Genomic DNA, 14694 nt, shown 5'->3' on the forward strand with positions numbered 1-14694 from the left:
GAGGACTTCAGGTAAAGCCCTCTCTGGGGTTACTTCCCTTCTCTGTCTTTTAACCCTTTGAGGGTTTCGGACGTACTAGTACGGCTTATGACCCAGGGTTTTTGACGTACTAGTACGCCTAAATTCTAGCGCCCTCAAATCTAGTGGGAGAAAGCTGGTAGGCCTCCATATGAAAGAATGGGTCTATGTGGTCAGTGTGCACAGTATAAAAAAATCCTGCAGCACACAGTGCATAATGAGAAAAAAAACTTTGGCCGTTTTTTTGGAATAAAACAGCGACTTTGCACTGTATTTTCGTATGGTATTTATTGTTGTATTCTAGTTTTCTTGGTCTAATTTTATAGAATGAAAGGCATATCATAGAAATTGAGATGGTTTTGACTGGTTTTACAATGAAAAGTACCTTGAAATTGAGCTCAAAGTAGCAGAAATGTTCGATTTTTTCCAAAGTTCAAAAGTAAACAAATCATGCCAAGCGTCCAATACACTTCAATCTAATATTCTTTTGCAAGTGCGCCAATATGATTCATGCCATGTTTTACACTAATGCAGTAGTCTGCATAACAGTAAATCTTCTATTTTTTGTGAGAATAAAAATTCCAAGTGGAAAGCAGAAGAATGTAAGAGGGGCCTTGAGACGTGACTAATGAACAGAGGAAATGTCATTTTAGTGCCAGGAATGTATTTCTTGTTTGTTCTAGACCCTATTCGGAAATTGGCATCTTTTGAAATTTGTGTGAAATTGGCAAAATTGCTAAATTCTGACCACTGTACTGGATAGTTTAAATTGGTAAATGGGTGGTTTCTTGCACTCATTCAATAGAAAAAATGGAGTTCTAGCGAAATATTCATGTTTTTTGTCTACTAGTACAGTGGAACTGGCCGAAAATGGGGCTCAAAGTGGGCAAAATCGCCGATCTGTAAACATTGCCGAGACCGCTAATTCACGAGAGCATTATTCCGTAAGTTTTAAATCAAATTTCATATTTTTGGTGTCATTATGATTGGGGAAAGATTCTCTATCTTTTCATAAGAAAAATTATTTTTTTTTTTTTAACCCTTTGAGGGTTTCGGACGTACTAGTACGTGTTACGCGCAGGGTTTTTTGACGTACTAGTACGCACAAATTCTAGCGCCGTCAGATCTCGCAGGAAAAGGCTGGTAGGCCTACATGTGAGAGAATGGGTCTGTGTGGTCGGTGTGCATGGTAGAAAAAAAATCTGGGACCCAGTGGTGCATTGTGGGAACGCCATCTTAGTAAACAATATCCACCATGCCTCGCGGTAAGAAGCTCCTCACTCCTCGGCGAATTGGGACACTTTTGTTCCCCAGTGACAGTTCTAATACAGATGGAAGTGCCAGTGAAGATGAGTTTCAAGGTTTTGGTGAGGTTTTGACCGAAACTAATGACCATAATATCGGTAATAGTGAGGAAAACCCAGACGACCCTCAGCCTTCCACCTCTGGTGCTGGGCCGTCTTGTTCACGTTCAGTTGTACCAGAATCAAAGAGGAAACTTCTATTTTCCCAAATCCCAGACTCAGATGAGAGCATGGGTGATGATAGTGATAGTGAATATGAACTACAGGCTCTTCAAACTAATTCCAGTAGTGATAGTGAAGTGCAATATTCTCCAGTGAAGCGTCAGTATATACAACGATATATGCGCTCTGGTAGTGTGCCATATGCTATTCCAAGGGGAAGGAGTGCATCTCGGAGTACATCCCGTGGCTGTACAGCAGGAACAGAGAGTGAAAATGACGATGATACTGTTGCAATTGGGATGGAAAATGTGCGTGGTGGTAGTGGTGCCGGCGGTGAGGCACCAGCAGTGGGCCATGCTGCCACCCACGCTGCCACCCATGCCGCTGCCTCAGCTGATCAACAAAGGCCACCATCCCCCACCCACCCACCACACCAGCCTCCACAACCACAACCTCCACAACCACAACCACCTGTCATTGTCCAGTACCCACCAGCAGACCGCACCTGGGATTGGCAGGAAGCTGTCAATTTTGTTCCAAATGCCCACCAGTTTGATGACAGCCAAAGTGGAATACGGCCATCTTGTACACTTGGGAACAATGCCACTGAACTGGAATGTTTCGAGTTATTCTTTGACGAACCACTGATGGAAAGTATTGTCATGGAAAGCAACACATACTACGAGTACACCATGGGAAACACATTACTTTCACCAAAATCACGTCTACACCAGTGGAAGGAGGCAACTGTGGCTGAGATGTATCTTTTCTTTGCCACAATAATGCTTATGCCACATGTGTATAAGCACAAAGTGAAATCATACTTGTCAACAGACCGCCTGATTGCAACCCCAGGTTTCAGTGATATAATGCCAGTGAATCGATTTGTGCTAATGTTACGTATGCTTCACTTCTCAGACAAAACCAGGCCTGACAGAAACGACAGGTTATATAAGATTAGGAATGTGTTTGTGTATCTGAAAGAGAAATTGAGTACGCATTTTTATCCCTTCAGGAAGCTTGTAATTGACGAGTCTTTGATTCTGTTCAAAGGAAGACTTTCTTTTAAGCAGTACATACCAAGCAAGAGGAAACGCTTTGGTATAAAGTTGTTTGTGCTTTGTGATTGTTACAGTGGTCTCGTATTGGATATTATTGTGTACACTGGAAGTTATACATTGCAAAATACCAGGAAGTTATTGGGCATCTCAGGTGATGTGGTTAGAACAATGATAGAACCATACCTTGGTAAGGGGCATATAATATATACAGATAACTGGTACACAAGCCCCTCACTCCGTGATTTTTTGCGAGTGAACATGACAGATGTGTGTGGCACAGTGCGTGCAAATCGGAAACATATGCCCAGGTTTGATGCTGGCACTCGTAGAGGTGAGGTGCAGGCGTTTGCTGCCAATGACATCATGGCATTTCGGTGGCATGACAAACGAGATGTCACACTGTTGTCATCAGTTCACCCTAATGAAATGGCAGACAGTGGCAGGCAGCATAGAGAGAGCAATGAACCCATTCTAAAACCTGCAGCTGTGATTGATTACACCTTCAACATGCGTTCAGTGGACAAATGTGACATGCAGATTGGGTTTGCTGATTGTGTTTGCAAGAGTTATAAGTTGTACATAAAACTCTTTTTTCCATCTTCTGGACATTTCCATGCTCAATGCTTATAATATGTATAAGATGAGAACCAGAAACAAACCACAGTACGGCGAATTCTGTTTGTCTGTCATCAGACAAATAGTATTCAAGTACCAAAGAACAGCACCTGCAATTGACCGCCCACCAAATTATCAACAACTACCTGCTCGTCTGAAGCATGGTGATCACTTCCTGGTAAAACTGCCTGCTACTGCTTTCAAGAAAAAGGCTCAGAAGAGGTGTTACATCTGTTCACATACAAAAAAACGCCCACAACAACGCAGAGACACTCGTTTTATGTGTGAGGAATGTAAAACACCACTGTGCATGACACCATGTTTCAAAGAGTTCCACAGGCTGCAGAACTTCTAGAAACATTCCCTGTGACTGTATACAGTGGACCCCCGCATACCGTCGGCATCACATAACGTACAATCCGCATACCGCTCGCTTTTATCGCAAAAATTTTGCCTCGCATACCGCTCAAAAACCCGCTCACCGCTCTTCGTCCGAGATGCGTCCAATGTGCGCCCTTAGCCAGCCTCACATGTGCCGCCGGTGGCATTGTTTACCAGCCAGCCTCCGCGGTAACATCCAAGCATACAGTCGGAACATTTCGTATTATTACAGTGTTTTTGGTGATTTTATCTGGAAAATAAGTGACCATGGGCCCCAAGAAAGCTTCTAGTGCCAACCCTACAGCAATAAGGGTGAGAATTACTATAGAGATGAAGAAAAAGATCATTGATAAGTATGAAAGTGGAGTGCGTGTCTCCGAGCTGGCCAGGTTGTATAATAAACCCCAATCAACCATCGCTACTATTGGTGGTACAGCTGCTGCTGCTGCTGTACCACCGTCAGCTGCTGCTGCTGCTGTAGTACCATCTGCTGCTGCTGTAGCATCGTCTGCTGCTGCTGTAGCACTGTCAGCTGCTGCTGCTGTTGTACCACCGTCAGCTGCTGCTGCTGCTGCTGTTGTAGTACCATCTGCTGCTGCTGTAGTACCGTCTGCTGCTGCTGTAGCATCGTCTGCTGCTGCTGTAGCACTGTCAGCTGCTGCTGCTGCTGTACCACCGTCAGCTGCTGCTGCTGCTGTAGTACCGTCTGCTGCTGCTGTAGCATCGTCTGCTGCTGCTGTAGCATCGTCTGCTGCTGCTGTAGCATCGTCTGCTGCTGCTGTAGCATCGTCTGCTGCTGCTGTAGCACTGTCAGCTGCTGCTGCTGCTGCTGTAGCACTGTTGTTGGTGTGGCTTATTGAGAATACCAAGAAACAATTAACCCCAGAGGATTTGCCACCCAGGATAACCCAAAAAAGTCAGTGTCATCGAAGACTGTCTAACTTATTTCCATTGGGGTCCTTAATCTTGTCTCCCAGGATGCAACCCACACCAGTCGACTAACACCCAGGTGAACAGGGAAAAATGCCTGGAACTAGTGCTCATATTGGTGAATTTAAAGCCAGCAAAGGTTGGTTTGAGAGATTTAAGAATCGTAGTGGCATACACAGTGTGATAAGGCCTGTTCTGGAAGAAAATGCCAAACAGGACCTACAGTACTCAGGAGGAAAAGGCACTCCCAGGACACAGTGTCTCATCAGTCATTGCTGCATCTTCAATAAAGGTAAGTGTCATTTATTCTTCATTTAGTAGAGTAGTACATGCACAATATATATTGTGCATGTACTACTCTACTATTGTGCATGTATCCTTCTCTGTGTGTGTAGAAAAATGTATATTTCATGTGGTAAAAATTTTTTTTTCATACTTTTGGGTGTCTTGCACGGATTACTTTCATTTCCATTATTTCTTATGGGGAAAATTCATTCGCATACCAATCATTTCGCATAACAATGAGCCCTCTTGCACGGATTAAAGTCGCTATGCGGGGGTCCACTGTATGTGTATATAAAATATAGAAAAATAGTAATAAACAACATTTCATATCGTTTGTTTGTGTAAATATTTTCTATAAACAAAATAATGACAACAGTGTTTACGCCCTTATTGTGTAGTATTGAAAAAGAAATAACTTACAAAATAGTGATCATGTTGGCCTCAGAGGCCATAAAAGTTACTTAGAAAAAGGAAAATTGAAAAATAATTGAAAATAGTACATAAAAAAGTAAATAGAAAAATACCGAGTGACGGCAGTCGGCGATGTTACCAGATGTTGTTCAATTTTGGCAAACTTCACACCTCCATATCTCGGTAAGTATTGATGGTAAAAATTTTTTGTTTAGCCTATAGTAATGTTTAGAGAAAAAACTATTTTTTCATAAGAAAAAATAATTTTTTTTTTTTTTTTAAATTTGGCCGACCCTGAGAACGAGTTTCGGAGAGGGCCTGTCGACCCTCAAATGGTTAAATTTGGCCGATCCTGAGAACGAGTCTCGGAGAGGGCCTGTAGACCCTTGTCTCACAAAATAACTCTCCACAGTCCTCTGTTTCTGGCACCTCTCTAACATTTCCCTAAAATGGGACATGGTTCTGTCACTGAACTTGTTGCAAAGATGGCTTGTTTCAGCTTGCTCAGGGTGGTACTTCTGCACAAACATTTGGACATCATTCCACTTGGCACAAATCTCCTTAATCTTTGAAGAAGGCACCTCATCCACTCCCTATATTAACACCTTTTGCAACATCAGCTTCCTTGATTTGTTCTTTCTTTGACAGGATAGAACCGGTGGTCGACTTTTTTTTCCCATACATCCTGGCAAGCTCAACAAGTCTCACACCAGTCTCATACTTCTGTATTATTTCCTTCTTCACATCTATGGTGTTTCTCACTTTCTTTACCACAGGGGTACCACTAGCAAGTTTCTTTGGGCCCATGGCAGCTTATTTCACAGTCCCACAAGCACTAAACACAACGAAATAATCGTAAAATGCGTGAATGAGAGCACAGGTTAGTGTTCACTCTAGCATAAATAAAGCTAGACTGCTCACGGCGCCTGCGCGGGGACGCGGACAGAGCGGGCCGGCAGACAGGTCCCGTACCCGGTGGTCCGAAAATAGGGGCGCGTTCGATAATAGGGACACAGTTTGTCCAAAAAAATGGTCCTGTTTTCGAAACGTTCGATATGTGATACGTTGATTTTTGAGGTTCCACTGTATATACACATATATAATATATATATATATATATATATATATTATATATATATATATATATATATATATATATATATATATATATATATATATATATATATATATATATACACCCACACACCAGTTGCCTGTAATATCAAATGAGATACAAATGTATAAACTACACATGTGTGTAACATTTGTAAACTTTTTTCTGCAATAGGACACTTCTGTCATCAGGAGTGTTTTCATTCATTGGAGTGATAAGAGCTCTTGGTGAGCGATATTTATCCTAATAAAAGTTTCCACGTGCAGTTTTGGAAACATTAGGTATAGGCCTAAATCAGAATTTTTAACTAAAAAAACTAAGGCTGACATAGGATACCTGTATGTATGGCACAATTAAGGTGGAGGGAAGGAAGGGTGGGGGTTGTTCTAGGAAAGATTAGTGGGAGGGGCTTGGACATCCAGCAGGCTAGTGTGAGCATGTTAGGAGTGATTAGAGTCTTGTGGTATTTATGATGGGACATGCTCTCTGGATGTAAGCAAGGTAACATATGTGAAGGGATTCAAGGAAAGCAGTTATCTAGACTTGAACCCTGGAGGCAGGCAGTACAGTGTCTTCACTCTGAAAAAGGGGTGGGGTTGTTGCAGTTTGGAGTTGTCTGAACTGTGATGTCAGTACGTCTGGCAAGGCAGTGATTGAACAAATGATAGTGAAAGTGTTGTCTTCTTTTTCCGGGTCACCCTTTCTTCATGGGAGATGGCTGGCATGTTAAAAAAAATTGTCCTATACATGTATATATAAAGGATTTCCAACTTACAAATGAGTTGCATGCCCCGGTGTTTCAGCTTACAAACAAATCATATGTAGTCCTAAACCTTTTGTTCTATAGAGAACAATAGTTTAGAGGGTAATTATGTATCACATTTGTTTGTAACTGTAGATCATTAATATGGCAAGTATTTTGTCACCATTATGCTATTTTTGGATCTTGTTTGTAAATTTGCATTATCATAAATCTGGAGTTCATAAATCAGGGACCCACCTGTACCATGCTGATTAGTTCATTTTTTTCCACTGAATTAAATAGATCATGACCGGACTTGAGTGCTGGAGGTGGGAAGTTCAGTGCCTGCACTCTGAAGGACAGGTGGGGATATTTGCAGTTTGATGAGTCATCTTAACTGTAGTATCAGTACACCTCTGGCAAGACAGTGATGGTGTGAATGATGGTTAAAGCATTTTTTTGGGGGGGGGTCACCCTATTTTGGTGGGAGACAGCCAGTGTGTTAAAAATTGAAATGACTGTTTCAAGAAGTTGAGTACATAAAGGGATTTTTAGAAAAACATTATTTAATATTTGATAGATTTAAACCCTTTCAGGGTCAGCAGGCCCTCTCCTAAACTTGTTCTCAGGGTTGAAAATTTTTCGGAAAAAAAAATATTTTTCCTTATGAAATGATAGAGAATCTTTTCCCGATAATAATGACACCAAAAGTATGAAATTTGATGGAAAACTTATGGAATTATGCTCTCGCGAAGTTAGCGGTCTCAACAATGTTTACGCATTGGCGATTTCGCCCAATTTGAGCCCTATTTTCGGCCAATTCCAGTGTACTAGTCGACAAAAATCATAACTATTTAGCTAGAACTCCATTTTTTCTATCGAATGAGTACAAGAAACCACCCATTTACCGATTTCAACTATCCAATAAAGTGGTCAGAAATTGGCAATTTTGCCAATTTCACAAATTTCAAAAGATGCCAATTTCCAAATAGGGTCCAGAACAAACAAGACAGACATTTCTGGCACTACAATAATATTTTCTCTGTTCATTAGTCACGTCCCCAGACCCCTCTTACATCTCTTTTGCTTTCTACTTTGAATTTTTATTCTCGCAAAAAATAGAAGATTTATTGTTATGCAGACTACTGTATTAGTATAGAAATGGTGTAGAAATGGTATAAATAATATCAGTGCACTTGTGAAAGAATATTAGAGTCACCAGTTGACGTGTATTGGACGCGTGGCATGATTTGTTTACTTTTGAACTTTGGCAAAAATCGAACATTTCTGCAATTTTGAGCTCAATTTCAAGGTACTTTTCATTATGAAACCAATCAGAATCATCTCAGTTTCTGTAATATGTCTTCCATTCTTTAAAATGAGACCAGGAAAACTAGAATACAACCAAAAATACCATACGAAAATACACTGCAAAGTCGCTGTTTTAAACCAAAAACACAATCGGAGTATTTTTTTCTCATGCACTGTGTGCTGCAGGATTTTTTTTATACTGTGCACACTGACCACATAGACCCATTCTTTCATATGTAGGCCTACCAGCTTTCTCACGCTAGATTTGAAGGCACTAGAATTTACACGTACTAGTACGTCAATAACCCTGGCGTATAAGTTTTACTAGTACGTCAGAAGCCCTGAAAGGGTTAAGAATTGCTTCCAAAGAAACTTTCATCTTTAAATTTAAGTTGCATCATAAGAGTAACCAGATTTTTTTACTTTCAGGAAAAACTAGCATCATCTCGCTTATTTCTGAACTCGCCTGTAAAATCCATAAACTGGGGTGGCGGTGTTAGTAAAGCCTCAGCTTCTGGTTGTAAGGTGATGCTCACATCTGACAAGGTTATTCACGCAAACCATGTTATCTTCACACCTTCCCTCAGTGTTCTCAAGGCTCTTGCTAAGGACATGTTCACTCCCTCCTTGCCTCTACAAAAATTAAAGGCTATTGAAGTAAGTTTTACATGCATACATTGAAGAATTATTTAATATTTTATTATTATACTGTACAGGCAGGCTTCACTTTACAGCACTTTGCTTTACAGCATTTTGCTAATGTAGCAGTTTTCAATTATACCCAGTCTTCATATATTCAAACTTCCTACAATAAATATATTCACCATTCGCTGTAAGCTAAAAACAAAAATATATTAACGTAAGTGATGTGTATACTGTATATTCCTTTTTTGAGGCCCAGCTCTATTGCTCACTTTATACAGGTCTCCCTCAACATTCGCAAGGGTTAGGGGATCAAGAGCCTCGCAAATGTTGAAAAACTGTGAATGTTTGGTGCCCCAATATATTGTAGGGAAATATATTACAATACTGCTTCCTTAACTTGTTGAACCATGAATAATCATAAAATACATGAAAACGTCATAAATTGTACTAAATATATACATGTTATGCTTTAGTAACGTATGTTATTTAATAACATGTATGTTAATAACATGTATGTTATTAAATACCACAGACTCCACCACTGCCTCCACCAATGCCTCCACCATTGCGAGTCCCTACTACCCTCCCTCCGACCCCCGCAACTGGCAGCCAGCCCTCCCACCACTCAGTGTGGTGAGTTTTGTTTGTTCATTATTTGCTATTAAACTACAGAATAAATAATGTAAACTCATTCATGACTGCATATTGGAATGGCTATTCGGACAGGTATTAGACGGTGACATCATGTGTTTACTCTTGAACACAGCAAAGAATCGAACATTTCTGCTAATGCTAATAATAACAATAGTAATAATAATAATAATAATAATAATAATAATAATAATAAATACGATATAATTGAAGAAGGAAATTGTACAAAAATACGAGGGAGTGGTTGACACATCGTCAGTGTGACTTTGTTTATGCTGGAGTGAGCATTAGTCTCCCTGCTCTTCCAAACATTTCACAATAATTCAGCGGTTGAGGCAGTGGTATTTAATAACATATGTGTTATAAATAATAATAGTACATGTTATTATTAATAACATGTATTATTATTAACATGTATGTATTTAATAACATATATGTTATAAATAATAATAGTACATATTATTAATAACATGTATTATTATTAACATGTATGTTATTAAATACCATTGCCTCAATCACTGCCTCTACCACTCCAGTCACACTCAATCTACAAGCACCAAACACAATTAATTATTGTGAAATGTTTGGAAGAGCAGGGAGACTAATGTTCACTCCAGCATAAACGAAGTCACACTGACGATGTGTCAACCACTCCCTCGTATTTTTGTACAATTTCCTTCTTCAATTATATCATATTTATTATTATTATTATTATTATTATTATTTATGTTATTATTATTATTATTATTACTACTATTCTTATTAGCTGTAGCAGAAATGTTTAATTCTTTGCAGTGTTCAAGAGTAAACACATGATGTCACCGTCTAATACCTGTCCTAATAGCCATTCCAGTATGCAGTCATGAATGGGTTTACATTATTTATTCTGTAACTTAATAGCAAATAATGAACAAACAAAACACTCACCACACTGAGTGGTGGGAGGGCTGGCTGCCAGTTGCGGGGGTCGGAGGGAGGGTAGTAGGGACTCGCACGTGGCGGGAAACTTAAATATGATTTGGAGCTGGGAATTTGGTGGCTGGGAATTTGGCGGCTGGGAATTTGGCGGTTGGGAATTTGCAAATGTGCGAAGCCCGTGAAAGTTGAAAACGTGAATGTTGAGGGAGATCTGTATATGATAGTGTAAACATGAATATCATCACTGTAATGTTTCACTTTAAAGCAGTAGCCTAGAATCTAACCTGCTGTATAAGCAAGACTCTCCTGTATGTGTTTTGCTGGTTAGATGGAGGTTGGAAGTACAGCGCCTGCACTCTTAGGAAAGGGTTTGGAATATTTGATGTTTAGAGGAATACCTAAAGTCATAACTACGCACCTCTGACAGGACAGTGATAGTGTGAATGATGGTGCAAATATTTCTTTTTTGGGTCACCTGCCTTGGTGGGACATGGCCAGAATGTTAAAAACATGTTTATTATTCTGAATGCATAGATTATTCACAGAAATGTTTCTGGAAGTTTAACAGTGAGTGACAAGAAATATTCTTTTTTCTTTGATCAGTTATGTAATTCCTTGTGCCATCACTTCTTTTGTTTTCCATCATTCATTCAGAGACTCCAAGATTTCTACAGTATATCATTGTGGTCTCTCACTCAATTTAAGGTTTCAATGTATTTTACTATATTTGTGGCATTGAGTATTCAGAGGCCTCGGTTTGTTTATTTCTTCAGTTTTAATTTATTTTTCTTAAATATTATACTTGTTAACATTGCTTTGTTATTGAGAAACTTCCTTGTGTGTACATTCGAGGTGTTCCTCCTCCTCCATCCCTCAACACAGCACCTGCCCTTCCTTCCTCAACACAGCACCTGCCCTTCCTTCCTCAACACAGCACCTGCCCTTCCTCCATCCCTCAACACAGCACCTGCCCTTCCTCCTTCCCTCAACACAGCACCTGCCCTTCCTCCTTCCCTCAACACAGCACCTGCCCTTCCTCACTCCCTCAACACAGCACCTGCCCTTCCTCCCTCCCTCAACACAGCACCTGCCCTTCCTCCCTCCTTCAACACAGCACCTGCCCTTCCTCCTTCCCTCAACACAGCACCTGCCCTTCCTCCTTCTCTCAACACAGCACCTGCCCTTCCTCCTTCCCTCAACACAGCACCTGCCCTTCCTCTCTCAACACAGCACCTGCCCTTCCTCCTTCCCTCAACACAGCACCTGCCCTTCCTCCCTCCCTCAACACAGCACCTGCCCTTCCACCCTCAACACAGCACCTGCCCTTCCTCCTTCCCTCAACACAGCACCTGCACTTCCTCCTATCCTCAACACAGCACCTGCCCTTCCTCCCTCAACACAGCACCTGCCTTTCCTCCCTCCCTCAACACAGCACCTGCCCTTCCTCCCTCCCTCAACACAGCACCTGCCCTTCTTCCTTCCCTCATCACAGCACCTGCCCTTCCTTCCTCAACACAGCACCTGCCCTTCCTCCCTCCCTCAACACAGAGCACCTGCCCTTCCTCCCTCCCTCAACACAGAGCACCTGCCCTTCCTCCCTCCCTCAACACAGCACCTGCCCTTCCTCCTTCCCTCAACACAGCACCTGCCCTTCCTCCTTCCCTCAACACAGCACCTGCCCTTCCTCCTTCCCTCAACACAGCACCTGCCCTTCCTCCCTCCCTCAACACAGCACCTGCCCTTCCTCCCTCCCTCAACACAGCACCTGCCCTTCCTCCCTCCCTCAACACAGCACCTGCCCTTCCTCCCTCCCTCAACACAGCACCTGCCCTTCCTCCTTCCCTCAACACAGCACCTGCCCTTCCTCCTTCCCTCAACACAGCACCTGCCCTTCCTCCCTCCCTCAACACAGCACCTGCCCTTCCTCCCTCCCTCAACACAGCACCTGCCCTTCCTCCCTCCTTCAACACAGCACCTGCCCTTCCTCCTTCCCTCAACACAGCACCTGCACTTCCTCCCTCCCTCAACACAGCACCTGCCCTTCCTCCTTCCCTCAACACAACACCTGCCCTTCCTTCCTCAACACAGCACCTGCCCTTCCTCCCTCCCTCAACACAGCACCTGCCCTTCCTCCCTCCCTCAACACAGCACCTGCCCTTCCTCCTTCCCTCAACACAGCACCTGCCCTTCCTCCTTCCCTCAACACAACACCTGCCCTTCCTTCCTCAACACAGCACCTGCCCTTCCTCCCTCCCTCAACACAGCACCTGCCCTTCCTCCCTCCCTCAACACAGCACCTGCCCTTCCTCCTTCCCTCAACACAGCACCTGCCCTTCCTCCTTCCCTCAACACAGCACCTGCCCTTCCTCCTTCCCTCAACACAACACCTGCCCTTCCTTCCTCAACACAGCACCTGCCCTTCCTCCCTCCCTCAACACAGCACCTGCCCTTCCTCCCTCCCTCAACACAGCACCTGCCCTTCCTCCTTCCCTCAACACAGCACCTGCCCTTCCTCCTTCCCTCAACACAGCACCTGCCCTTCCTCCTTCCCTCAACACAGCACCTGCCCTTCCTCCCTCCCTCAACACAGCACCTGCCCTTCCTCCTTCCCTCAACACAGCACCTGCCCTTGCTCCTTCCCTCAACACAGCACCTGCCCTTCCTCCCTCCCTCAACACAGCACCTGCCCTTCTTCCTTCCCTCAACACAGCACCTGCCCTTCCTTCCTCAACACAGCACTTGCCCTTCCTCCCTCCCTCAACACAGCACCTGCCCTTCCTCCCTCCCTCGACACAGCACCTGCCCTTCCTCCTTCCCTCAACACAGCACCTGCCCTTCCTCCCTCCCTCAACACAGCACCTTCCCTTCCTCCTTCCCTCAACACAGCACCTGCCCTTCCTCCTTCCCTCAACACAGCACCTGCCCTTCTTCCTTCCCTCAACACAGCACCTGCCCTTCCTCCTTCCCTCAACACAGCACCTGCCCTTCCTCCCTCCCTCAACACAGCACCTGCCCTTCCTCCTTCCCTCAACACAGCACCTGCCCTTCCTCCTTCCCTCAACACAGCACCTGCCCTTCCTCCCTCCCTCAACACAGCACCTGCCCTTCCTCCTTCCCTCAACACAGCACCTGCCCTTCCTCCTTCCCTCAACACAGCACCTGCCCTTCCTCCCTCCTTCAACACAGCACCTGCCCTTCCTCCTTCCCTCAACACAGCACCTGCACTTCCTCCTTTCCTCAACACAGCACCTGTCCTTCCTTCCTCCCTCAACACAGCACCTGCCATCATGTCATTCACATATACCAGAAATAGCACTGGTCCTAGGATCGACTCCTATGGGACCCCGGTCGTCACAGGTGCCCACTGTGATACCTCATCATGGACCATGACTCGCTGTTGTCTCCCTGTTAGGTGTTCTCTGATCCATTGCAGGGCCCTTCCTGTTATACATGCCTGTTCCTCTAGCTTCTGTACTAATCTCTTTTGAGGAACTGTGCCGAAGGCCTTCTTGCAGTCCAAGAAAATGCAATCAACCCCTCCCCCCTCTCATTTCTTACTTCAGTTACCTTGTCGTAAAACTCTAGTAGGTTTGTGACACAGGATTTGCCTTCCAATGAATCCGTGCTGGCTGTCTTTTATAATCTTGTTCCACTCCAGGTGTTCCACTACTCTCCTCCTGATAATCTTTTCCAAGACTTTGCATACTATACATGTCAGTGACACTGGTCTATAATTTAGTGCTTCATTTCTGTCTCCTTTCTTAAAGATGGGGACTACATTTGCCTTCTTCCATACTTCAGGTAGTTGCCCAGTTTCAAGGGAAGTGTTGAAGATTTTGGTTAGTGGCACACGTAGTGTCCCTGCTCCCTCTCTAAGGACCCATGGAGAGATGTTGTCCGGTCCCACTGCCTTTGAGGTATCAAGGTCACTTAGGAGCTTCTCCACCTCCTCCTCAGTTGTGTGTAATTCATCCAACACTTGTTGGTATATCCCTTGTTGTTGTACCCCACTGTTTTGTCTCCCCATTGTCCCTTCAGCCTCCACTGTAAATACTTCCTGAAATCTCATGTTGAGCTCCTCACATACCTCCTGGTTGTTTCTTGTGAGCTACCCACCTTCTTTCCTCAGCCTGTGTGTGTGTGTGT

The 14694-nt window shown here is 43.5% G+C and overlaps 1 protein-coding gene across 4 annotated transcripts in view; it reads left to right on the top strand.

The window, feature by feature from the left end:
- Nucleotides 1–14694, top strand: part of LOC128689246 (peroxisomal N(1)-acetyl-spermine/spermidine oxidase-like) — a 504316-nt gene that overhangs the window by 104148 nt on the left and 385474 nt on the right. For all 4 annotated transcript variants that reach the window (XM_070086437.1, XM_070086436.1, XM_070086438.1 and 1 more), the window contains exon 6: nucleotides 8764–8991. In XM_070086437.1, the coding sequence (XP_069942538.1) occupies nucleotides 8764–8991 (228 nt within the window). The remainder of the gene's footprint in view (nucleotides 1–8763; nucleotides 8992–14694) is intronic.

Source organism: Cherax quadricarinatus, chromosome 18, assembly GCF_038502225.1.
Source record: "Cherax quadricarinatus isolate ZL_2023a chromosome 18, ASM3850222v1, whole genome shotgun sequence".
NCBI lineage: Eukaryota > Metazoa > Arthropoda > Malacostraca > Decapoda > Parastacidae > Cherax > Cherax quadricarinatus.